Genomic DNA, 27,955 nt, shown 5'->3' on the forward strand with positions numbered 1-27,955 from the left:
TGGGTTTTTATCATGACTTTTCATAGAGCAGTAGGTCTCTTAAGTCTAGTTGTAAAATGATCCAGCTTGTTTTTCAGTCAAATGATTTCAGGAATTCTCTTGGAAGTGCCAAATTTGTCTGACCAAAGTTACCTTTCCTGCAATGCACAAAATAACAAGACAGAAAATCCTGTGTGTAAACTGGCATAAAAGAAAGGACCCCTATTTTGCTTGATTGGGCAGGTGGTGTCAGCCTATTGAATCCAACTCAGATTATGCCATTCATACAACTTGGAAAATTACTGCTGCGCAGATTGAACAATTTTGCAATATTTCGAAGCAGACCCAACATCTGCATCATCTGGAGATAATGATGCTTTCATTCTCTATGCCAGCAATTCAAGACTTACATGTGATAGTCAGAAAGTTTTCACAGATGGTCCATTCCAACCTGCTCTTTTTCTGCTTCCCCTGGGTTTGTGCTTTTTTTAGGCATTTCCCATCTGCCTGCTTTAAAATCTTTAAATAGGTGGAATTTCTCGTGAAAGGAATGAATACTTTTATTCTGCCTCCAAATTCTTTCCCAATGATGCCACGTGCACATTAGAGCTGGCACGCCCGTACTTTGAAAAGAAGGATAAAGTTAAAAAGAAAAATATGGACCTGTTTTATATACTAGTGAGTCACTGCTGCATTTTAGTCACAGGCCACAGACAATAAAAGAGAAAGGAAGTGTCAGTGATTGAATTGGGAGTAATAGATAGAAGCTCTGTAGAGACAGCATCATCTTTTCTCAACTGGAAAAAACCATGCTCATTTACAGGATAGGTGCCCTGCCATCAGCCAATGAAGACAGCTCTAAAAACCTGTGTGGCCTAAGTGAACAGGACAGGCAATCATGGAAGTGGCTCCTGAATATCACTCAGAACAATAAGCTTGAATCATACAAAAATAACCGAGAAATAGCTACAGAGCAAAGAAAGATGGTATCAATAGTTTTTAATAAAAATGTTGAAAGAAATAAATTCTTATTCCCCAGTGGGGGAAAAAAAAGTTGCAGTATCTGTAACAATTGGTTGTTAATAATACAAGTCTACTTTTCCTAGTTCAGCTAGGTAAAAAAAGGAACACAGAAAAGGGTGGCAGCTTTGTTTGGAACTAGGTCTCGCTTTCTGTAAGAAAAATTGTGTGTCCAACCATCTTCAGATTCCAGATGGAAATCCACTTGGTTTCAGTAGGAATTAGAAGGAAAATTAGCTCTCGTGTAAGCTGGATATCCAAAATTATGTTGGTCAGTTCCAGGGTGCTTTGAATCCTGGCCATTTTTGAAAATCTGGGTTCAATATACCACAGTCCACTCATATTTGTAATTCAGTACTTCTGTTGGAAAATTATATGAACACCTGCAGAAAGAAAGATGAGCATATTCACCAGAATTGAAGGTACTGAGAACAAATTATTAATCAGGTTTGGGCAGTATTAGTGTTTTCTGTCCTAAATCCAAGCTGATAAGTATATCCTGAGGTGTAACATTTGTGTACCATGCCACAGTGAAAACCATGGGCATTCCTCCACTCAGTGAAATATAAATTTAAAAACAAGACTGTGAAGTACTGAAAGGTGCTTTTATGCCACATGAAGACAGGAGAATTAATAACCAAGCCAGGAATAAAACAGTGAAATGTGAGAAAAAACATCAGATTCATTTCAATAAATTATAGTAAAAGCTGGAGGAGGATAGATACTTCAATGACATGTTATTAAAAGGCTAAAGGCCTTTTCCCAACAAAGTAATATTTGGAGACTCCCCACCTAATAGCAAACAGTCATGGATAAATAAGTTCTTCTCTCCAAATCCACAAACTGTTTCTAAATGTGTGGAGCTATCATAGGAAGCCCCTGGGAATACTGTACATGCTTTTGATCACATAATAGCAATGTGACTTATAAGTGTATTATTCTGGCATCTGTGTCATACTTGAGGATGTATGAGGCTACATAGGATAAGAGCTAAACAGCTGGAGAATTGAGCAAAATAAACCAGATTACTATTTATGTCTTTGGTACTGCATATATTTTGTATAGCTCGCTCTAAACACTACGCTGTCCTCGTGAAGGACACAGTGAAAGGTCATGTTAGAACAGGTCCTTTCCAAAAACATCTTCCTATATATCTGTTATAGAAAGACAGGCTAGAGGAATGTGCTTTGCACTTGGAAGATAATGGGAAAATAACTAAAGTGTTTTAAAAACTGTAGAAGTCAATTCCACTTATCTTTTGCATACATAAATTTTACCTTACAAGTGTAAAAAGAATTTTATGAAACCAGAATAAGGGCACAACATACTATACCATTTGTGTAAGAGACAGGCTGACATTCCCACTTATCAAAATCGTAAGCTAGAAATTAGGGCAATGTTCCAGAATTTGAAACGTATTAATCCACAATACACCTTAATTACTACATTAGCTTTTCCACCTTGGGCTGGAGAACTTTTATCCAGAATGAACTATCCAAGCCTGTGTATTACCAGAAAATATTCTGGCTTCAAAAGAGGAAAAAAATTACAGTTAACTTCTTGATGGCTCTATGGAATTAAGAGCATGTTACTGACTGCTAGGATAGGACCTAGCTAACTGGGGATAATATTAACAATCAGAAAAATCTCCTTGTGGAGCATCCATAAGGAATAGAAAACAACTGAGATGCTAGAATATGAATCAGACAAATGTATTTTTGGGTCAATTAGCCAAAAGGATGAACCCTTTAGGCTCCTTAACACTCCAACTCTTCCTAGTTGGCTTTATCACAGATTTCTTCCAGGAAATGTTCATATTCAACATTAAGTTGACAGCATAGTTCAAAGTGATGAACATTAGTGATAACATTGACATTTCACACTAAACAGAGATGTACTCATTAACATAAAATCCTTTATGTGCACCCTTATATACAGACAAGTAGATTTTACTTGACAGATATATAAGAAGAAAGACCAAAGTGTGCCAACATAATAACAAAGTTACCTACTTACAAATTATCTCTGTCAACATTCCCTAAGGCCTACCCATTTGATTTAGCATGTCATGGATTGTGCCTTTCTCCACAAATACTCTCCCTCAGCAGTTGTTCCTGAAAAGGCTTATCTAGAAATGTAGATGCAATTTCTGCTTTTTCTATTCATCACCTCCTCTGTAGCTCTGGCCTTCTGTTGTGTTTTGTTTACAGAGTAGAAACTCTTGTGCTTCAGTGTTTCCCTCCATTTAATACTGCTGTATAGCAGGCTGAGGGTGTTGCCTAATTTGAAAGCCTTGGCCACTTAAAACGTGGCTGTCAGCAGCAGTTGCTAAGAAACTACAACTTAACTGCTTTCAAACACCGTATTGCTAAAGTGCAATTACCCACACCTGCTATTATTATTTATATGAGCTAATGTGTAATTCCTTCGTCACCATACTGGACACGTCCTCTCTTACCTCCCATTTCAATAAGCCCCTTCTTTCTGGTAACTTCTGAGATCATTCCTCATCTCATCCAAACAAACATTTCAAACTACCCCCATATCCCAAATATTCCCTGAGCAGGGAAATGAGCCACAAAATATCTTTGTGTAGCTCAGAATGAGAGCTCATAAAGGCCCAGCCAGTCACTGTCACTTAGAAAACCATGATTATGAGACAGAGCCTCTGAATAAATTTTCCCCTAAGAGAGATTGTATGTTTGAATAGGAGTGGATGGGCATTTTTCACTTGAAGAAAATGTTTATGAAGTAATAAAATATTTAGCTAAAAAAAAAAAAACTAAAAAAAACCTAAAAACTAAGTGTATAATTTAGTCACTCTGTCTCTATTAGGTTCAACCTTCAGTGTTTTGATATATGAACAAAAAAAATGCCAGTAATAAGGAATATACATGCAAGTGGAGTGTGACTGTGTTCACAGGGGTTCTATGAGGGAAGAGATGAGAATGTTGACTCCATGTTCAGAAGGCTTGATTTATTATTTTATGATATATATATACTACATTATAACCATACTAAAAAGAAAAAGAAGGACAGGTTTTCTCAGAAGCTAGCTAAGCTAAGAATAGAAAAGAAAAAAATGGCAACAAAGGCAGGTCTCTCGGACTCTGTCGAGATAGCTCAGTCCTTGATTGGCCATCAATTATAAACATTCAAGATGGGCCAGTCACAGGTGGACCTGTTGCATTCCACAGCAGCAGATAACCACTGTTTACATTCTGTCTCTGAGGCCTCTTAGCTTCTCAGAAGGAAAAATCCTAAAGAAAGGATTTTTAATGAAAAGATGTCTGCGACAGTAGAGTGGGTGTCTTATGGGTGTAATACTTTTGCCCTTACCTTTTTTATCTTGTAAACATCTATTGGTGCCTCCTGAATAAAAATGGCATCTTCTACAGTATTTTGGCTGTATTCCAAATCAGCTCAGCCCATTCTGTTTACTAAGTAATTTCAACCATGTGAATTAGATGTCGCCTTCTTTGCTTTCTGGAGGTGAATGCAAACCTCTTGGAACCAGTCAAGCAGAGATGTGAATGAGTGGAAGTCTGGGCCAGATAATAGGAGCAAACAATTAAAATGCAAAGAATTTGTAAAGCTTGATGCTTGCCCTTTTTGTGCAGCCTGAAGCATGCAGAAATGCATGAGAGTAAGGAGGAACAGCCTTAGGAAAAGCAGGTCACCTCTCCAAAGGTGGGAACAGACAGCCTTGCTCTCCTCTTTCCTTCCACTCAGTTCCCACTCAGAGCTAAGCAGACACAAACCAGAGAACAGACTATGCAGGGAGGCAGCTGTTAGCCCCAGTCCAGCTATGCTTTATTGCAGCTGTATATCTTCTGAAGAGACCCTTGCTGGCACCTGAAGATTCAGAAATACTGGGAAAAGGGCTTATGTATGTCTCCAGTCACCCACATGGGCTCACACAAAATAGAGGATATGAAAAGAAAAAAAAAAAAAAAAGACAGTAGGGAAAAGGAAGAAAAAATAATCTTCTTAGCTAATACATACTCACACTCAGGCAGACCTTATACCTTCACAAACTCCTTCAAAGGAAGTAATATATTCAAATGTAAATCTTGTTAGTTGCTGGACCACTAGTCATTTAAGTTAAACTAATTGATTTTCAACATCTGGCTCACACTCAGGGTACAATTCCTTTTCTTAATGCTGTATTAGGGTATTTATTCTAACATACGTAGTTTTCTGGCGCTGCAATTTTGAACATTTGAGCTTCTCTGTAGGGTGGTGAGGCAATGTATCCTGCATTAGACTGCAGAGGTAAACAACGTGATTTGTAGCTGCATGTGATTGTTAATTATGCAAAGAAAAACTTTGGGAACAATACAGTAAACAAATGAGGTTATTTGTAAATCTCTAATTCTCTAGTTTTAATTTCTAAACTACATAATACAAATGCAGTCATATTTTCCTGTATGAAAATAGCATTAATTTTTTTTAAAAAAGGCAATTTCTGCATCAAAAGATATCATTGTTCAGTTATTTAGAAAAACTAAGATGCATTCTTTCCCTAAGGGAGACCCTTGAGCTGACAGCTTCTTCAGAGAGCTTTATTTTCACTAAAAAATATTCTGATACCTCTAGATAACTTAAGAACACATTGTTAGAATATATTTCAACACCTCTACTGCATAACTGCAGCAGGGTAGGCTCGGTATAGTTCATTTTATGAAAAAAACAACAATCTGCCATTTTCACAAAACTCCAATTTAGAGTGGAATGGGTATAATAAGTTGGAACAATAATTCCTGAAGACATCATTTGAATGGCCACCTTTGGAGATGCTCTGGAGGTGTTAATTTGTGGGCGAGGAAGGGGATCAGCAGTCCCCACTACCCTGCTGTGATGGCCTTGGGGCAGAGGATGTACTGTACGTGTTAAGGGATCACCAAGGGTTTCTCCAACCTCCACCCAGATCTGCAAATTATCATTCATGTCCGGAGCATAATATGAAGGCACTAGATTGAATCAAATTTATTGATAGGAGTAAGGCATTGGGGTTTAGGGTGTGCTTTTAAGAGTTCTTTGAAGGGAACAGTTTGGTGGAAGAACAGCAGACTGCAGAGAGACCCAGGTGTACTACTGCATATTCAGATATGTCCAGTTTTGAAAGATTGTTTCACCTGTATTTTTATTTTTTTTACTTTTGGATGGATTAGAAATTCATTCTTCATCATATTTTGCTTGCTAACTGAGGCAGAGACAATAAAACACACTACTAATAAATCTAGGGATTCAAACTGCAGCCCTTGGCTGCCACCTAAAGGTTTGCTGTACTTCTTTAGAGAAATACCACCAGACTCCATTTCCGTGTTTGGAATGTAAAAATGCTTGTCTACTACCATTACAGGCAACCTCCAGGGTCACTATTGCTAAAAGAGAGGGGGTAAAATATTTATGGGGCAAAAATATTTTTTCTAAAAGGACCAAAAAGCCCCACCAAAACAAAATGAAGGAAAAAACCCCCACAGTGGTTCAACAGCACTACGAAAAGAATGATTTCTTGTTTTTGCATGCACTTTCAATTTGAAATAACACCTAAAATCTTAAAAAAGTATATAAAAACAAAGCATGCTATTTGGTTTTGATAAAAGAAGACAGCCAGAACAAAGAAACAATACAAACTACTGAGCAATGAATGGCTCAAGAACAAAAAAAGGAGTGGTGTGCTCAGCCACCATTTGGGCAACACAATGCGGGCAGCAGGCAGTTTGAGTAGGTCTTAATGCTCTCCACCGAGGAGAAATTGATCTCTGCAGACTCTGGAAATTCATGCTCTTTGAAAATAGGAGGAGCTGAGATGGAAAATAAAATCCTGGCCAGGGGTCCTTTTAGCGCCAACAAGCAGAATTATGCCTCAATTCTTTAGCTAAGTACAACTATCTGATTGTCATCAATTAACTCAAAATCACTGCTCCTTATTCACAGTGTCTGTAGTAGCTGGGCAGTACTGACTTCCTTCAGAGGTTTTTTAAAACTATTATAAAGTTTAAATTTTCAATTAACTATCAGTTTGACACTGATTAAATCATTAAATCATTTGTTGGGAAACTTTTTTTAATGTATCTAGAACCTGTAACTTGCATGGTAAATGTTACACTTTGGTCCTTATATGAAGGGACCTTCACTTTTTTTCTTTCTTTTTTTGTTTTCATCTTTTTTTTTTTTTGGTTAGACTTTAGAATATTGGGTGCGGATCTGAATGAAAATGAGTGCTCTGAAGTGATGTGGCCAGCAAGAAAAAATGTAAAACTAGCACAGAAACTGCCTACACTTTTTTTGAAGTTTAATCCTTATTTACACATCCAACTCTTTCCACAGAATCTGATGTTTTATTTTTGGTTCATCCACTCCCCTTACAGGAATGACACCTCTCACCTCTCCTCCTCATACAGGAACGAGGACTGACAAAGGGACAATGATGCTCTGAAAAATAAACCAAGAATCTACAGAGAACTAGTGGTTTCCACCCACACATGGGAAGAAGCTTAGTGACAGCATTATCTTGGCCTCCATTGTAAAAATGAAAACCAGCAAGGAATCAGTAAACTCATAACTGGCATTTCCAAGCTGTGATCATTGTGTATTTGCAGTATTCCATGGAGGACAGTTAATAGGTAAGGTTAAAGATCTAGTCATCCTCTTATGTCCTTTTGAGTGGTCCATGTGTGTATGTCATCTGTGGTGGGCACAGTTATATTTGAGGTTATTACCTGGATCACACCTTTTGCAATCATAACCTCCCATGGTAGTTAGGATAGTTTGTAAGGTAAGGAGCATGTCACTGGTATCCCCTCAAGCTGCCTAAGGTGCTGGCTGTTCTGTCCTTTATTTTGGTTTGGTACCTGTATTTTTCTGTTCAGCAAGGTGAAGTTTTAGTTTAATTGTATGTAATGTAATCTTTACCGATTTCAGAGTCAGCCAGGAGACATCTGCAGATTAATTTCATGTGTTCTGTTTTCTCTTCCAAAGCCAAGTCATATAGTTCTGTTAATCATCTGCAGAAATGTGGACACTTAGAAGATTGATAGGATTTAAATCAAGAAGGAATTGTAATGGCAATCTTTTCTGACCTCCTGTGTTGTACCGGCTATTAGACTTCACCCAGAAATTTAATATTAATGCTTCTGTTTCATCTATAGTCTATCTCTCATACAACCATTGAGCCTTGAATTCAAGACCAGCCGTGATGGAAAATGGTGCCAAAGAAGAAGTTTTATCAGAAACATTTTTCTTCAAACACAGTTAGAATCACTAAATTACTCTGCAATCTGTATTTCCCCTCACCTTCCAGTGATCATCAGCATGTCATGTCAAATGAGGATTATTTGCTGGTACAATATCACATTAACTAAATTTTATTGAAAAAAAAATTATTCTGGCTGTAACTTAATTTTGTAAAATATTTTCCATGCTCTGGCAAATCCTAAGGTAGCTGTGTATTCTATTCAAGTACATGCTAACAGTGTGGCCTTAATTTTCATCCTCAGTTCATACTGACTTTATATACTGAACAATTCAATTATTCCTAACTGCCCCCACTCAGGTTAGAACTGTCTGTCCCCAAAAAATTCTCTGTTCCTTAGCAATACATTAATCCCATAGTCCCTCTCATGCCTTACCCTGACTTCAGTCACAGCTGGTACCAGATGCTTCAGCAAAGGTGGAAGTCATCTTTAAAGGAACATGTCATGGTGTGGCTGCAGGGGAAATTTCTGTGCAGCCTTAGAAAGTGACCAGTTCTTGTTCTGAGGTACAAAAGGTTACTTTTGTTATGAACTTTTATCCTGGCTAATGTAAAAGCACATACAATTCATATAAATATCTCATTTATTTTTAAATCCTACAAATTTCTACAGCGAACGAATTCCAAGAGTTACTTATGTTATTTTAAAAAGAATCTTAGCTTTATTTTAGCTTAAAGTATGAGCAGTAAAACCAATAACTACAGTTCCACTGCATCCTGGAATTAGACAAGAGAAGACTTACTGATATGAATAAAAAAAATTTCAGAAGTAGAGAAATCTTTCAGAAGAAGGGATGAATTTGTGTGAGATGCTGCCCAAATATACATGCTCTTATGCCAAAATGAAAACATTGCCAAAATGAATCATCTGAGGATAAGCAGGATGTAAGAGGTGAGAAGATATATACACAGACACATATTTGAAACAATTACAAACATCAATATGCAATGTTTTCTTACTATTTCTAAATGTCCCCATCTGCCTCCATTCTTTCCTGATTTTGCACCTAAATATTTCTCAATTTATTTTAGTTGTCATTTTAGGCAGTAAGTCTAAAGCAGCAATCTGGTGAGAGAGGAGAGAAGATATGCAGGTAAACACCACGCAGAGAGCAACCAGGCTGTAAATGTGCACCCCATGTTTCAAGATTGAGGACAAGATCAGATGAAATTCTACCAGAGATGTTCGGAACCTTTGATAATTCTGGAAAACCACCCACCTCCTGTCTATGTTCTCCATGTCTTCCACTTCCTCCCTCTGCTACACACACACAGAGTTTGCCTGTGGGATTTTTCCACTCATTGGCCACTGCTCAATGCAGCAGCTTAGCTATGGGCAGGAGAAACAATTTGCACCCATCAATCACCCAGTTGCAAACTTTTGCTTTTGAACTGTAGGACACTTTTGAGCTTGATCCATACAGGTTACTCTGAGCTAGAAATGAGCTTTAATTTCTGTTAAACAGCACCAGTGCTGTTTATGAACCATACCTTAACTTTCCCTTTCAACTTCTAACACCTAATTTCCTCCAAAGTTTCTCAGGAGGAACTTAAATCTTTCAGAGGTCCCAAGAAATATTTCTTACTTACTATCTACTGTATTCTATCTACTTTCTACCAGTTCCTTGTAATATGTAACATAGGAAATCTCTGGGAAATAACAAGTGAGCTAATGGCTGTCACGGGCAAATGTGGGAATTTTCTCTGAAAACTTCCAAAAATTTTAGGCCTACTGAACTATTACAAAATATTTCATCTGGACATTTGGTAACCCAAGGTCTTAAATCCAGGGGACAGAAAAGGGTAAAATTGTTGTGGAAGGAGTATGAGGAAGATGAAAAGCTGCTTGAGATAGCTGCAGCAGCAGCAATCATGACCTTGGGACTCTGTTAGGGAAGTGAGACACAGAGGAGTAGGTGGGGAAAGCAAGAGGCCTGTAAGTATCTGAGGATCCATTCAAAGTGACTGGTTGGAGGGAGGGTGAGAAGAAAGAATAAAAACTTTTTCATGCAGATGAGGAAGAAGGCAGAATGGGAGTAGTAGTCTTCAGTGGGAAAAAAAATTCAAAAGAGGAAAAAAAAAATTTGAGGAAGAAGAAAATTAAAACACCTGAAGTGTAATACAGTGACTTCATGGGCACCTACGTTGGCTCTCAGCACCACTAACAGGAGATTACATACCTTTTTCAAGTACCAGAGGGAAAAGTAGGAGACAGGTAACAAGAACAGAAGGAAATGGGTGGAGGTAAAATAAACACATGGAGTGCCAATGTTTTGTGGACAGTTTGAGCTTGCAATAACAACAACAAAAAACGTGTGTGACTTGCTAAACTTCACAGTGGCTGTTGTTCCTCTGTAGAAATAAAAGTGCTGTTTGTGCATGTCACAAAGTATTCTGTGAAAAGTGTGTTTTCAGAGTTCAGTTGACTCTGTCTGTGGATCTATACCTACTTCTATCAATATGAAACCTGGTCTTCACCCATCCTCCATGGAGCTAGAAAACAACATAGCTTTAAAGATGCTATGACTGTTTTTGGGTGGGCTGCAGTCCTTTGTGAATATAAAGCTAATTAAAACAATATGCTCTTTTTTCTCTGTTAGTCACTGAAGGCAAACAGGAAAATGGCACACAGATTAGTAACACAGGGCCAGGTCTTCAGTCCTTCAGGCCAAAATCTCACTGAAATAAGGCTAATGAAATAACTCATCTGGCCTACTGTTCTTCTGTCTGTTCCTTTCAGAAATCAAGCCACGGTGCCTGTAAGTCCATGAAGTAATATCTGGAAAGCATTAATGACAGCATATAGAAGAATCCCAGGTAAATTTTATACTCCGAAGACAGACCACAGGTGACCTCACCTCTCTGAAGTCAGAAAGAGTCTCAAAACAGTGTATTTGTCAAAAGAAACACTTCTATCTAAAATATCAGTTCAGTCACATAAAAATGCATAGTAGAAATACCAAAAAATCTTAGTGAAACACTATTCTTTAAAACTCTTCATGTGACAACATCTGAAATGTTCTTCTTTCAGAATACATCTGTTCAACCAAATATACTACTGGGGTTTTTAGTAATTACTTCCAGAAAGAGATTTCTAGACCATTTCAATAAACAACTTCAGTTTTGACCACTTGTTACAATACATATTTTTATGGTTTTGAGCATCCTAGGGGGACTACACAGATAATTTATTATGCTCTCTTGTGTCTAGAAAAATCATCCTATTCTTTCTTAAACAGAGGACAGGGACACCTTCATTGAGCCCCCCCGCCCTGAGCCAATATACAGATCAGCTGCCTGCGCTACAGATCTCTTTGGAAATTAATGTGTAGAACTTAAAGCACTGGGTTTAACCTAGTTAACCCTAAACAGAATGATACCTTCTCACCTGTGAAACAACTGCTGTTTCTGTCTCAACTGCTTGCTGACCATTTCTGTTGAGAACCCATCTGCACTGGCTTTTTTTTTTTTTCTTGAATAGTCTGAAATATCTCAGGTTTATTGTCTTCTTCACAGTCTTCTTCAGTGGACTTGTCAGAAGCACTGAAGTACACAAGATCATGCTCTGGGATTTCAGGAGGATTATATACTCTATTTTTAATATTAAAAAATTACAATTCAGTTGGTTATATAAACAAGGAAGAAAAGTGTACCAGTATGGTATTGCAAGTAATTTTTTCAGAAAAGCAGAAAGGAGAAATTTCTGCTACATAGGCCAGAAAAGAAAATAATTTTATAGTTAAAGTTTTCCAAACATATTATGAATAACAACAACATTTAGACGCAGTATACATAAGTCACCAGGCTGAGTATATGGAAAATAAAAAGTGGGATTCCACCTGTCTCTGCATGACATTGACCAAACTGTTAACACTGAGAGGGTAAATGCAAAAAGGTTTTGGTTCAGATGTTGCCAGATAATTTCATGCAGGTCTACTGAAGTTGCAAACCTAAGTAAGGTTTGTAAATTCACGTAAAATTTCCACCTGAAATCAAAGTAAGCCTTAACAAAAAATTAAACAGATTATTGGACAATGTGGATTACTGCTTTACAGTAAAATAGACCATTTTCTCTTTGTGCCATATACATCAGGAAGTTCAGTAGCATGGGCTAGTAACTAAGGTAGGTATTAATGAAAAAAATAATGAAAAATACTATTTTGGGGAGTAAAGATTTTTCTAGTTTGGAAACTGACATCACCAGTTCTTACAAGAACTGAGGCTAGAAACTAAAAACAATGTGCACAGTTTTGATATCTTATAAGGAAATGCATCACATTTTTCAGCACATTTGCTTTTTCAGAATTAGAAAATAAAAGCACATTTTGTTAAAAAAATTGTGTACTGCATTAGGCAGCTGGAATTAAATGTAGAATTTTTCTGTATATAATAGACAGCATAGGTGGATTGTTCATAGTCTGCACTTCTGAGGAAAAGGCCTTCTTGGCAACTGTTTTTTTGGGAATAGTCATTGATTTTGAATTATTCCATCATTTTTAATTGATGGAATATAATGGATTTGCACAATACACTGACCTTTTTATATGAAACAGATGCAGTTTTAGATTCAAATATTGTATAAAGAAATGAACACAAGTGATAGCAAATGCAATTGTATCTGACAGACAAGCATATGATTCTTTTTGTTAGTTATACTGCAAAAAAAATCAAATTTGCATGTCAGTGGGATCGAGCGAAACCAAAACAATTACTATACTCTTACAGGATTTTATACTATTAAAATAGGGAAGTTGGAGGAAAGTAGAATTAATTTAACAATACCAAAATGCTTTCTACGGGGATTTTAATTGTGTCTAAGATTCCATAATAATGTAAGAAATCACAAGATTGGATAAATAATACTTTTCATTTTAAAAAAGCTTTGATACTAGTTGCAAAATACCAAAATCTTCCCTTTGCAGTCCTGGTTTGGACTCTCCCCCAAGAAATGGCACATTAAAGATGGTTGGAATCATTCAACCAAAAAAGGAACATGGTTTTTGTAAGAAAAGTTTTGGGGTTTTTGACCAGCTCTAGTTAACATTCATTGCAGATGCAATATTTTCAAAGCTGTTTCCTGAAAAGAGAGACTATTCACCAACAACGTAATAGACAATTGCATTTTGTTTCAATAAAGCAAATGTAAATACTGGAAAGAAGCCACAGTTATAACACTTCAAGAAATTTGGGATACATGTAATATAATAACACAGTTTCCACCACAAAAATTTGTAGAATAACTTAGATTGGAAAAAGCCCCTTGAGGCCCAACCATCCCTCTGCTCAAAACAGGTTCAATTAGTTCAGTCTGCTTGGGAACATGTTCAGCTAAGTTTCAACTCTCTCCAAGGACAGAGATTCCACAAACACATTGCTTCAAGATTTCACAGCCCTGTGGATAGGACAGTGGATTGAGACTATAAATCCATTTCCAGTTGGGTTAAATTCTTGTTACAGGAGTTTAAGAGTTACATACTCTCATATGTGACCTTGGATGATTCAGTTTTTCCACTTGCAAGCCTAGAATTATTATTCAAAACTCCTGCCTAATTATATTATTACATTATAAACACTGTCTAAATAACAATATATTCAAAGATGCTATCACTGCAAAATAAATGTTTTTAAGTCGTTGGATTTCACCATGAGAAGAATGAAGCTAAAGAAATAGGGCGTTTTACATAAAGCAGCAGACTATACTTTAAACTCTTACAGCAGCCTCTATACATTGAGGCCTAAACTATTTGTATCTTCAGCTCTTGGCTTTTTTACTTGTGATTTTATTCAAAGTGCATAGTTCTCACCCAACATTGGCATCCTTTTCGATATGTTCTCAGGGTTTAAGTTAATGACCAGAGTAGTTTCATTTTGGTAACCTTATTATCAGATTTTTATGAAAATGATCCATCTTTATTCTTCCACATTAAACTGCAGGTATTGTCTTTCTGCCCAGAATACCAAATCTTTGCATGATGTTCTCATCAGGAGTAGTGCATGTAATGACTGATTCCTACGTGTGTGATGAACAGCTTTTGCTTAGAAACTCAGAAGATAATTCATGCTGTTGAGGACATAGCCATTTTTTATGCTGCTTATGATAATTTACATTCTGTCTAATAAATAGTTTCATACACAATGTATCTGTATGGGATATCAACTGTATCATTCCTCCCATCAGCACCACTTAGAACTATGCAGGTGAAAAATGCAATATAGAGAGATCCCAGTTTCAGTCATTTTTGCTTCTGATGGCATTTTGTTTAAAGATATTTCCTTGAATTTCTTGATGTATCATCTGAATCCTTTTTTTCCAGATACATTTGAATCACCATAAATTTGCAACATCATGATCTATAAACTAGACATTACAGTACCCAACAGGAGTAAATTGAGTTTAGTTCACCCATCACCAGTGTATCTCATTTCAAATAGCACCCAACTGAGTTCTCAAGGGACATGTAGCTCTCCACCTACAGCATTTGAGACTGTGACCTCTGAAATCATAGAGCTTTTAGGTTAAGAATGTCACAATCTTTGAAGTCCTGTAGATGCTGCATTTCTTTCTGAATGTCATTGCATACAGCTTTCTCACATCCCATATCCCCATTTGGGCTGTGACCACTCAAGGAATGATAGTCAGATGTCTGAAATGGGGGTTTTTTCCAAAATTAAGCAAAAAACATGATACATCATTTTAAAACTCCCAAGAGTGGGACCACAAGATTGCTACATTGCCAGCTCTTCCTCAGCACTCTTGAACAAACCTACCGTGCTCAGTTTCTGACCTCTGACATTCAGATGCTAAACCATCCATAGCTTCCCAAGGCTTAGCACAGGATCTGTAAAGGCTTCCGCATCCCTTCATTCATAAAGACAGTGAAACAGCACATTATTTACACTGGTTGCATTTGCAGGATTTATTAACGTTGTACCCCGCATAGGCAGATTTGGATGCAGCACAGAGATCCTTTTAGGATCCTGCGTGCACTGTCATCTGTTGCCGGTATCAGAAATGAAGGATGCCACAGGGCTGGCCATCAGAGACCCGAGGTCGGCACACCTACCCCATAACGCAGCCGGGCGGGGGCCCGGCCGCCGGTGTGTGACAGGGCGAGGTGCCCAGGTGGGTTTTACCTGCCGGGAAAACGCCTCCACCCACAGCCTCCGCGGGGAGCGGAGCCCTGCAGAGGAGCACAGGGGCAGAAGATGCAGGGAGCTCCTCCGGGGAGCGGAGCCGGGCCGGGCGGGGCGGCGGCCGAGGTCGCACCTTGGCCCGGTGGGGCTTTCCTGGCCCGCACGGCGCGGTACTTTCCGCACACGGTTAACCTTTGCGTTAGGAGCGTTAACCACTGCGCCCGGAGGGGTGGAAACTCCGGGCAGAAATCATTCGGGGAGGGCGGTAAAGCTGGGGAGGTGGTTTTAGGTAGTGAAGTTTTGCCGGCCGCACCAGGGGTCGGCGTGCTGCTGCCAGCGGGACGGCCCGGGGAAAACGGCGGCGTTCCTGGGGCCGGTGGGCAGCGCCGCGGCTTACGGAGGTGCTGACGGCGAGGGTCGCACAAGCAAGGGGCGGTGGGGCCACATGGAACGAAGGCCGGCCCAGCCGGCGGAGCGGGGTGGAGCGGCTACTACAGGGCCACGGCGGCGGGCGAGGTGCGGAGGGGGCCGGCGGCGCAGCGCTCTGCCCGCGGCCTTCGCCCGCCTCCCCGCCCGGGGGCAGCGGCCGTGCCGAGCTCGGGGAGCCGCGACCGAAGCCGCCGCCAAACAAAGGCGCGGGCGGGCGCAGTGACTTCACCGCCGGGCCCGCCCCCGCATTCCCGCCCGCGGAACCTGCCCCGCTGCCGTCTCCTGGCAACCTGCGGGGAGCTGCGGGCCCGGCGCGCACCCTCCGCGCTGGGGCCGGACAGCGCCGCGCAGCGCCGCCGGCCGCGGTCTCCGGGCCTCCCCTTCCCGTCCTCAGCAGACCCCGTCCCCCCGGCGCGGAGAGGCGGCCCCGGCGGCGCCTCGGGACGGCGGCGGGCAGCGCCCACCTGGCCCCGGCGGGGGCGGGCAGGGGGCGGCCGTCTCCGCCCCCCCCGGCAGCCGCCCTCTTCGCCCGAGGGAGGTGCGGAGCGGCCGCCGCCGCCGCCGCCGCTCCCCGCGCGGTGCCAGGAGCCTCCCCGCGCCCCCCAGGCAGTGCGGGCGGCGAGGCGCCCCTGGCCCGCCGGGCTGGAGGCGGATGGAGGGAGCCAAGCTCCGCGCTCGGCCGGGGCCCTTCTGCCGCCGGGGGAGGGCCGGTCCTGGCGGGGCGCGGGGGCGCGGCAGGCGCTGCCCCCGAGATGCGGCGGCCCCCGCCCGCCCCTGCGAGCGCCCTACCTGTGCCGGGCCCGCCGCCGCCCCTCCCCCGGCCCCGCCGCCGCCGCCCCCGCGGGGGCCGGGACTGAGCGCGCCGCGGCGCCGAGACACGGCCCTGAGAAGAGCGAGCGGGAGCAGTGCCGGCCGCGGCGCATGATGTGGGTGCCGCTGCTGGCGTGCCTCACCGCGGGGATCGTCTCCGTGCCCAGGTGCCAGCGCGGCCCCGGAGCCTTCCTTGGGGCGGCCCGGCTGCTGGCGGCCGTGCCGGGACTCTGCCAGCGCTGTAAGTGTCCGAGCGCCTGGGGCTGCTCGCCGTGCCCCGGCTGTTTGGGGCTGTGGCCGGGTTTGGTTCTGGCGCGGGGTCGTGCGGGGGCGGGGGGCTTGCTCGGGCCCGGCGGCTGCCTTGGGGCACAGCGCTGACAGCTGGGACCGCCCGGCGCCACCGGCACTGGCCGGCCGGCCGGGCCGAGCTGGCGGGCGGACGGTACCTGCAGGGAGAGCCGGGCTGGAGCGGCTCCTGACCAAGCCTCACACGGCCAGGGCCAGCCCGTGATTTAACTGCCCACGCCGGGGGCGTCCCGCCTTTAGGGAGCCGTGGTAGCTCCCGGGGAGCCGGCGGGACTATCGCACTCCAGGGTGCTGCGGGTCCTGAAGTGCACCCTCCGCAGCACTCCGTGAAGCGGCACCCGGACCCGCCCGGGGGACCCGAGCTAGGAATGGACAGTTCTTGCGGATGGTAACACCTTGTTTTTACGTCCTTTGTATGACATGCAATGGCAGGGTTAAATAGGGATAGAGCTACGAGAAGATTGTCTTCTGTTTACCTTGGGATAATTGTGCATGTTGACAGTTCCCCGGGAGCTATGGTTCTCGGGTGAAAAAGGCTCTGATAAATGTGGGTAACCCCTCGCGTTGTGGAATTGCTTCTCAAAGCCCCCAGCATCAGTTTTAATGTGTGCAGGCTGAGGGGGGTTTGTGCAAATGCACCTTAGATAGTGCAGCAGTTGACAGAGCAAACAGGTTAGCCTAGTATTTCATAAAGGATCTTATTTAGCTAGCAGTGATCATAAAAGCAGATCTGGTTGTCAATCATCTTTCTGTATTTTTTTTCTGCTTGTGGAATAATTGGCATTTCCCAGCTTAAGCCTGGAGCTGATTTAAAATGTTAACATGTAACCTCTGAAACAAAGATTTACAAAGGGAACAATGTATTAGTCTTAAGTTCTTTATTGCATATGTGGCAAATTCATGCCTAATTCAGTAGGATTTGCCCAGTGCTATTAAAAACAATGGAATAATTTGTTAACTTTCATAGGATAATTTATTTTACTTTTTTGGCTTCGTACTTTGAATTCAGAACCAAACTAAATGTCAATAGGAAAAATAAAATATATTATTAAATTTCTTATGAAACATGACATCTTGTATGTAGTATCCCAGTTGTTTTTTTTTTATACAGTGCAATTGAGTTGAAAGGCTAATTGAAACTTTATGAAAAGGATGGTTCTGTGCCTGAACGCAGTGTTGCTTGCTCATGAGTGTAGTTCCTGGGTACACACTAGTGCAAATAATGCATCAGAATAGAATGCCACAGGGGGGAGGTTATGCATGGGGCTTTTGTGCCAAAAGATGCTTGCTGTCTTTGTTGTGCTTCATAGTGAAAATATATATGGGCAATGCGTCATGGGTTATGTGTTTATTGTGACAACAGCTCTCAGATTGGGCAGGCTGTAACTCACATAGACCTTGTTTTTTCCTTTTCATTTGAAACCTCTGCTAATTCATGAAAGCTGAAAGGCACACTGAATTCTTTCCTTCATACATAATCACTTTACAGGCTACAGCCGCAGTTGAAGCAAGAAGAGTGTTTTGTTTTGTTTTTCTGTGAATGAACAAGTGAAATTTTTTGTTATTATTAATGTTATTTGTGATTTTTTACATTTGGCTGTGGTAGCCAGTGCAGCACCACCTGGATTCTTTGAATGTCTGCAGGCTGCTTTGAGAGAGACTGGGCAGCAGCTCCATGTACAGATATTTGGCAGCATGGCTTTGTTCAAGCAGCCACTCCTCTCTGCTTCTGCATCAACAGTGCTGGGCATGGAGAAAAGCATCGTGCTGTTCCTGTGCCATCAGCAAGTCCAGTTTATTTATGTGCAGAGTTGGCAGAACCTGCATATCTGTTGCACTGAATCTCCAGTTCTAAAAGAGACTGAATTAATATGAAATGTACATGGAACTCAAATTTATTTAATTTTTTTTGGAGCATTTGTGGCTCTTCTAATTGAAAAATTGAGAGCTTGACACTACCTGAGGTATTTGTTCTGCAAACTGCAGTTTGAGATGAGAGTCATTGCTTGGGGATAAGTAAAGGTAGAATTTGGCGCAGGGTTTGAAGTTACAAGGAGTGCAAAAGGAAATCTCACAATGCTGTAAATTTGCAATTCCCAAATTACAGGTCCTCTAAGCTCAGATAAAAAGAGGAGTGTTGCTGCCTTCTACAAAGAGCCCTTTGTTAATAAGTCTCACCAAAAGGAAATTTGCAGTTCAGTAAGCCAATTATAACAAATACCTGACATAAGAATCAAGCTAGTTCTGTAGGGATTTCTACAGATCTGTGCATTTATGTTGGAGCATTAAACCTGACAAACTCCTAAAGGTGTAAACCAGTGAACTGAATAAAAGCTGGATTCTACAGCAAAAGCATGTGTATGCATTGTGCTAACCAGTTGAGTAAGTGCTTACTTCAGTGAAGACAGCTCCCTTGCCTTGTTAAGAAACCAACTGCTGAAACTCTTATTTTTACCTGCTGCATAAGCACAGGGGTTATGTAGGGTTCAAGTACTGAAGAATGACTGATTGGTCAGGGTTAATAGATGACATTAGTTCAAATCTCCACAGTGTCCCAAAACTAGTTATAATTAATATTAAAATATGAAAATGAAGGTATTTGGTGCTTTCCAAAATACCGAGGGAGTTATTCCTCTATGAAGCTCAAATATACAGAGTGTACTTGTGATGTGCAAAGACGAATGGGATGGAATGAAAATCTTTATCTCTGAACTAAAAGTTGGAGAACAGTCACGCAGCAATTCTCTTAGATAGTTGTGATTGACAGGTCTCTTTAAATATCAACTTTAAAAGTTTGTGTTTTCAGTCTTCTTGAGAGTGTGATTTGGAAGGACCACTGGGGAAAGTGGGGGATCTGTGATCATGAAGGGGTCAGTTGTTAATTGATTTATGCCAATAGCATGACTTCTGATTCATTAATTTTCTCCCATCAAGGTATTTGGTGCTTCGCCAGTCTGGTCACATCAGATTTCCATGTGATCCCTCTAGTAAAAAAGTTTTATAAACCATTACTCGTGTTACTTCTCAAAGGAATAAGAAAAGCTATTCAAGCCACCCATGGAAGTTTTTGAAGAGAGGTGATCGAGAAATGTCCCATGACACACACACAAGCACACAATAAAGTCTGAAATAAAAGATATATCATGATAGCTTGAATTGGCGTTTGTCTGTTAATTCTCTTGTGTACCCATGCGGCCCATTTTTTCTATTGAGACTCAGTGGAAGAAGCTGTGTTATATGGAATACCCAACACTGAGCCAGTTCGGCCTTTCCTGAGGCTTAAAACAAGCCAAGAAGAAGAGAAGACCCATTTTCCATTTCCTGAGTCTGCCTGGGTGATCTGCTCCCGAGGGCTAATGGACCATCTTTGAGAAAGCCATCCTTTTGGGCACCAGCCTTTGGGGAAAAACAGCCTGGCAGTTTGAGCAGGCTGTAAGTTGCAGTTCTGAGGAATAGTGAGGGAGAGGTTTGTTTATGTGTGCATTGCTCAAGGAGCATATTTTGCCAATGACATGAATACATTTGCTTTGCAAATTGTACACTTTTCATAATCTGTTGCAATTTCATGTCTCTAGGGGCCTATGTGGCAAGGTGGTTTTTTTATTTTATGGTTTTTACAAGTTGAATGAAACTGGTAGTTGCATGTGTAGTGTTTACAATGTTTTCATGCTACAGGTGTTTGAGATGAGGGAAAAGTGAGGAGAGGGGCAGTTTATGAACTAGAAGAGCAATAACCATTCTCTTGGTGCTATGGAAAGGTTGCCTCTATTATTTTGGATATGCTGTTGCTGAGGAAAGTTGTCAAGGCAGTCTGAAGAGTGTATGCATCAGAAATACTCTCTACAGTTTGAAGGGGCAGTTGCTTCTTTTTGGGCCTTTAAACTTTCAAGGACTGGAACTGCAACAACTGAGAAAGCAAAAATTAGACCCCATTAGTCAAGAGGCCTAAATAAATAAATTTGATTTTCCATACAATCTAAGTTTAATTTACTTCACTTCCCCAGACCATCGGAAAGATGTCAGAATGTGAACTTCATGGAAGCTAAAGAAAATCTTCATTAAATGACCCCCATTCCACAAGCAGACATTAAAATGTCAGATTATAACCTCCCTTATACTTTATAGAGCATTTAAATACCAGTAATATTTTTCAAATCCCTCTGAAGAATTTGTGATGACTTATCCATGTTGTGTCTTGAGTTAGGGACAATTAGAACTAATTACCATAGGAGAAGAAAAATGGAAGATATTTTATTTAGAAATTGTGTAAGTTGACATGGACTGCTGATATTTATCAAGACTTTTCAATAACAGTTAACAGTTGGACCAGAGGATTTAAAGGATCTTTTCCAGCCTAAATGATGCTATGATTCAAGGAGGTACTCCTGTGCCTACATGTGCTTTTCTTATCCTCATCTCTGAAAAGTTCCCCCTCTTATATGAAGGTGGAATCATTCAGGACAAAAACTCAAAGAAGAGAAGCCTCAGAGAGGTGCATATAAACTCAAGTTTTTCATGTAAATATATATCAATGTAGAGGATTAGTGGTGGAATTGGCAGTATTGGGTTGATCTTAGCGGTCCTTTCCAACCTAAATTACTCTGATTCTATGCTATGATTCTGTGAATAGATCTGATATAAGGAACATTAACCTTAATGTATAAATTACATCTGCATTACCTACATGATTTTTTTTTCAACAATGTATATTTTAAAAACTTTTTATAGAAAAAGTGTACTTTCTTAGTTCAGGATAGGTGTATCTAAGGCAGTGGTTGGGATTTAATGAGTTCTGTCAGGGTAAGAAGAACAAGTGGAATAGCTTGGTGTTCTGACCTTTAAAGTTTGTTTAGTGTTCTTAAAATATATAAATGGCACTAAAGTCATATGTTATATTTTCAAAATTTATATATGTGAACTATTTAGAGCTTTTACTGTAACTGGTAATCTAGACATCTTGGTATAAATTTGACTTCTCATGATGAATTTACTGAAAACAGAAGAGTGGAGAAGGATATAGTTTCCATTTTGTTAATAAACTTTCTGTGTTTTGGGGTTTTTTTAAATAAACTTCTTAAGACCTCAGTGCTTCTCATTCTACTTGCAACCTCCTTTTCAGTGAAATCTTGTTTTCAAAGTTCCTGTATCTTCTCTACTAATTGCTGACTTCTGTCTAACCAGTGGAAAGATGTAATAATTCTTTCTCATCTGCTTAAGCGAACATAATTTTTGATGGACAAAGTAGGATATGGTCTGTTATTCTTTTCTAAGTACTTGAACTTCATTAATTTTTTCCTTTTAGCAGTTTACATAAATAGACTTGGGCTATTTAGTTTAACTTTTTGGAAGGAAGTGGGGCTTTAATGAATTAGTTCACTGTACACTGTAATGGAACCTTTCTCCAAGAAGAAAAGTAAGCTTCATGCCAGCCATTCAGGATTCCCCCTTGCTCTGGTGGCAGAACAAGAATAACCCCTTGAGCAAAATGTAAGTGTTTCAGGATGATCAGAATTTACAGCATTAGAAAGCTGGCAAAAAAGCAACTTCTAGCTGAGGCTAAATTGGCCTAAATTGAAAACTTTGCAAAGCTCATAATTGACTTTTTTCTTTATATGTTTCTCTGCTTCCCATGACTTCATTGTCATATGCCTGTGGTAACTTCTTGGTATTTACCCATGGTGACAATAATAATGAGTCTGAAGTATTTATGGTCATCAAAAGATGCTGAGACAAATATTTTAACTATGATTATTGGAGAAAGAAATTTCTGTAGCTTTAGGTGGGTCAAATGATGTTCCTGGATGTTTGATTTTCATTTTACTTCAGGCCTCTTCTCTGCCCACTGATTTGGGAGTTAGGTTGTTAGCAGCAGTAGTTCATTGGGTTCAAATATTGAAGACTGGTATTTTTGGTGTTTTGCTGTTGTAGCAGTGTTATGAATACAGCGCTGCATGGTGTATGGTGACATCACAAAAGTAGTCCAAGTCTGATTAAACCAGTAGCTGCCCTTTCTAAAATAAATTCTGTTCCTTCTCTATGTTCAAGGGAATTAGACTAAGTGAATTCTGTTTGTTCTATACTTGAGAGTACAATTTATTTCCACCTTATCTCTGCAGGGTGGAAAGGGTTAGTACTGTGCTGAGGACAACTTGCTTCTCTCAGATGGGAGCTTCTTCGCAGAAACAACCAAGTTCCCATCTTTTTGTTCAAACAAGACTACCAGGAAATAAGAAAACTTGTAATAGCAACTTACACAATGGCACGAATGGCACAAAGTAACTAAATAAAACTAATGACATCAGCAAGCAGGCTCTTCCAAGCTAAGCAAAGTTGTTGGAGTGCATTTTGCTGTTAGAAATGTTGTGGCATTACTTCAGAACATTAAATAAACCACTACCTGTTTAAAGCCTAGAATTTGCATGTTTGAAGTCTGTCCCTTAAGAGAGCATTTAAGCTGCACCTGCAGACCCTACACAAATGTGAATACTTCCTTGAAAGAGCAGAAGGAGAAGCTTGCATTCAAGCAGTCTGTGTGCACCTGTAGTTTACTTATAATGTGTATAACTTAGTATGTGAGTCTGTATATTTTATAGCCCAATGCCATGTTTTGTGGAATCTTTGCCCCCAAATTATAAAATTTAACAGGCTAAACCTAAAATAGAGGTTGTACAGTGTCTGTTCCTAGACAGGTGGGTTGGGTTTTGAGGTTTTTAATTATAAAAAAAATCCCAGAAAGTTTTTTACCAATTTGTCTCAGGGACAATAACCATCTTTGGAGATTGAAAATCCTATTGAAAAGCAAATTACTGAAATAACAAATACCATAGACTTGGTATTCTAGAAAGCAGTAACATTTTTTAAATAGCCCTCTTGAATAAATGCTCCTCCCAATCTTGTGGACTACATACAAATCCTTATGGAATGGTGGTTATCCTCTTTGATACCAGTCTTAGCTTTTATTTCATATTCTTGCGGTTTTCTCATTGCAAGTGTAAACTATGTATGTTCAATGATCTGTCTCCCTAATCTACACGTGCACAGCTTTTGGTTTGTTTCAGGAAAATCTTGTGTAAAAAGCACAATTCAGTTTATCATTTTGTGTTCAGAACTGAGGGGACTTGTTCCCCTAGGTTGTCAGCTTTGGGAATTTTGAACTAGAATAGATTTGTTCCAAACCACCATGTATGCAGATAAAAGAAATTGAAGTAAGCTATTTGCATTGCTATGGACTAAGAATCTATCAGGTTGTCTTTGGTGACACTGTGTAGGAAGAAATAACCCTGAGCTATTAAGATCCTCTGCACTGCTGCTGGGTATGTGAATGAAAAGACAGTGCCAGGATGAGGTCATGCTCCTATAGGGCAGAAAGCAGCAATTTGGTGATGATTAGACATGCAATAAAAGGGTACTTTAGAGAAACAATTAGGGGTTGAAGGCCTGGTTTAAGGAGGTACAGTTATACAAGAAGGTGGGAGATAAAGCTTGGGCTGGTCTTTTATTCAAGGTTGATCTTCTTAAGCAGGCAGAAAATAGTCTTTTTTTTTTCTACCTTTATAACCATCATGACCTCCTGATTAGGTAAGACTTTATAGAACACACAGGAAAATACCAACCATTCTGGGCTGTTGATAGGCTACCTGCTAGCAGTGCTTACTAATACAAAAGAAATTAAATTAGCAGTGATATATGGCAGTAGCCATTCCAGGCTTTGCTGAAGCAGCATGACTGTATTCAAGCTGGTCAACTCTGAGGGGGCTTCTAGCAGCTGTAGATGACTGGAGTACAGTGATTCCTATGCCCATGTTCCATCCTAGGAAACAGAATGAACACAACTCCACATATCTTGAAGTTTCCTTGAAATCAAGGGATTTAAAAAAAAAAAAAAACCTTTTAAGCTCTCTGGTTCCATATGCTTTGCATTTTTATTGGTGTAAAGCTATAGAAACAGGACCATCAAACCTGTGCCATAGAAGCATTAGCTTTTATGACTGTGGGAAATTAGTCTGTTCTAATGATATAATCCTAGTAAATTTTCCTGTATGTTTTATTTGCAAGAGACAGGATAGATTAGTTTCTGAAGCCAAGTAGTCTTTGACTCATTGTTTGCTGGCATGAATTGCATCAACAAAATGTAACCATCTCCCAGAGAAGCAGGAAGTTTCATAGAAAGGAGAGGCTACAAGTAAAGTTGGCCAAGAAACAAAAATTGTGTTGTGAAAAATTTCAAGGTTGCATTGCTTGTTTTCATTCTGTGTTGTGGCTTGGGAACAAAGTCAGACTGGAGTAGTCAATAGCTCTGTCTCTCACAGTCAAGGCCATGTCTGAGGCTGTGGTTTGAATATTGTGTTTTTTGAGTCCTAACTGCAATACCAGTAGCTACTATGGGTAGTACCTTTTCAAAAATGCTGTTATATGAATCTTTCTGAAAAAAAAAAATCTTCAAAATTGCTATATGCAGATGAAAAACTTGGGTTGCTATGCATCTGTCTGAGGCTCATGTTCCCCGAGTCTTCATCTTAATGTGCAACTTTCATGTAAGTGCTGGAACTTTTCAGAGAGATGAGGATAAGAAAGACACAGATAGGCTCAGAGAATGTCAGGAGTATCTCCTTGAATCATAGCATCCTTTAGTCTGGAAAAGACCCTTAAGATTCTCAACCTAACCCAGCACAAGCTCACCATTAAACCATGTTCCTAAGCATCACATCCCCATTTCTTTTAAATACCTCCAGTGGATGGTGGCTCTACCACTTCCCTGGGCAGCCTGTTCCAAGGCTCGACAGCCCTTTCAGTGAAGATATTTTTCCTGATATCCAATCTAAACCTTCCCCAGCACAACTTGAGGCCATTTTGTCTTATTGCTCATTAGCTAGAAGAGGCCAACCCCCACCTTGCTGCAGTATCCTTTTTGGGTAATTGTAGAAGATTATAAGCCCCCCCACCCCTGAGCCTCCATTTCTCTAGATTAAACCTCCATTTCTCTAGCTCCCTCAGCTGCTCCTCATAAGACTTGTGCCAGACCCTTCCCCAGCTCCCTTGCCCTTCTCTGGGCGTGCTCCAGAACCTCAATGTCTTTTTCATTAGCAGCTCCTCAGCCCCTTTTCCCCCCCAGCCTGTAGTGCCACGAGGTTGCTCTGACTGAAATGCTGAACCTGGCATTTCCCCTTATTGAGCTTTATGTAATTGCCTCAAAGCTTAATATGAATATCCTCTCTAATTACAGAAGTGTCCATTCACTTTTTGGGAACTCCATGTCAATGTGCCTTCATAGAGCAGACTTAAAAAGCATTTTCTATCCTCCAGCATCAGCTATGACTCTTGTTTCTGCCAGGGCTTTCCCAATGCTGTGTTGACAGAGGTGTTCTCCCCTTTTGTCTGCGCTGTTCAGCTGAAATCCAGTGTCAGCTCTCTGCAGTGACGTCACTCAGACCTTGCACAATGTGCAAAAAAGGAAGATCTTGGTGGTTTTTCCTGCGTGCTTTGCAAAGGCACAAACTCATGCAGGGCAGACTTCTGCATTGCTTTGCATTTTGATGGCTTTGTAAATCACCTGTGTAGCTGTAACTAATGACCCTCATGTTTAAAAGGTACTTTCTTCATAAGGTAATGCAGATTAATTTGGGAACCCCAAAACTCTCAGGCGGGAAGAGGCAGGGGGGCAGGGGGTACATTGGCAGAGTTAGGAATGGGAAGTCCCTATCAGTTATCAGGACTTGTTCACTAGTGATTCTTTTCACTGCATTTATTTAGATGTGCAAAGACTTCTTATTAGATTCTCACCTCTGCCTCTTGCCATTTCTGTAACCCACATTATGGTTTATCTCTTACAGTTCCATTTTTCCTATTAGGAACACTGTAAAAGTTGATTAGTTTGGTTTGGAGGGGTTTTTATCTTGTTTGTTTGTTTGTTTGGAAAGGTGTTTTTACTCATGTGCCAGGTTTACAGAAGTATTTTTTTGAGAGCTCAGAAATTAATAGGGTTTTACGCCTTTCTTTTACACATCTTTATTTTCTTAGCAAAAACATGTCTCTGCCATGCAGAGTTGTAGTTTACTGTTTGTTTTGTTGCTGGCAAAAAACATTTTAAAATCAGTGTGCTTAGCTTAGCTTCTTTCTGTCTCAATAGTGAAACTAAAGTGCCCAAAAGTTAATGACAAAATGAAACAAATTAAGAAATCCCATATGTAATAGAAAAAACGGGAGAGGAAAGAAAAGTTGTTTGGTATTCTTCTCAAGTAATCTTAGAATTTTATTATAAAGCTTTTTTATATAAATTATAATACTTTTATATAAAATTTATAATACTTTTTATATAAAAAGTGTACAGTATTCAAGTTGGAATCTCATTTTCTGGGCAAGGTTGAATATCTCTTAAAGCTGATTTTGAGGTATATACCTTGTAATCTTATTGGAAAATCTGATGATGACATAGTGTGTTTTTAAGGTATGGCACAAAAGGCAGAGAGAATTATTTCCTGTTTGGAAAAAAAAAGGGGGGGGGGGGAAATCCCTAATTCCAGGTCTGGGTTTTAGGATTGGCAGTTAAAGCACAGACACTCATTTTTTTCCTGTAATCTGAGCAAGTAACTGTCCAACATAATAATAATGGAAAAGTAATCCCTCCTCTGTAGCATTTTTATAATGCTTTTCATTGTACCTGCATGCTCAGCCAGAGCAAGTGGGGAAGCCATGTGTTAGGTGGGACAGCCACTGTCTGTCCCCTCTGCAGGGTCATGTTGCTCTGCTCTGAAGACAGAAAAGTGGAAGTAACTGCAGTATACTACATAAAAACTGCAGCTTTCCTCATAAATTAGGCTATACAGGAGTTAGTGAAGGCCTCATTCATTATCTGTGCACGGGGATAGCCTGGCTGATGGCTGCCCTAGAACAAGATTAGATGCACAATTGAAGGAAAACCAACTCTGTGGAAGCTGGATATTTTCCTATCTGCTTGCTTTAATGAGTGTTCACCAGTGTGAGGGCCATGATCAGGGAGGAAAACTGCAAGCTATATTT

The 27,955-nt window shown here is 40.5% G+C and overlaps 1 protein-coding gene across 2 annotated transcripts in view; it reads left to right on the forward strand.

The window, feature by feature from the left end:
• The first annotated feature begins 16,121 nt into the window (after window positions 1–16,121).
• ITGB8 (integrin subunit beta 8) overlaps window positions 16,122–27,955 on the forward strand; it is a 48,988-nt gene continuing 37,154 nt past the window's right edge. Inside the window, exon 1 of one of the 2 annotated variants that reach the window (XM_036400765.2) lies at window positions 16,122–16,874. In XM_036400765.2, the coding sequence (XP_036256658.1) occupies window positions 16,745–16,874 (130 nt within the window). In that variant the 5' untranslated portion in view covers window positions 16,122–16,744. The remainder of the gene's footprint in view (window positions 16,875–27,955) is intronic. The other variant, XM_036400756.2, reaches the window with a different exon arrangement.

This window comes from Molothrus ater, chromosome 1 (genome assembly GCF_012460135.2).
Source record: "Molothrus ater isolate BHLD 08-10-18 breed brown headed cowbird chromosome 1, BPBGC_Mater_1.1, whole genome shotgun sequence".
In the NCBI taxonomy this organism is placed as follows: Eukaryota; Metazoa; Chordata; class Aves; order Passeriformes; family Icteridae; genus Molothrus; species Molothrus ater.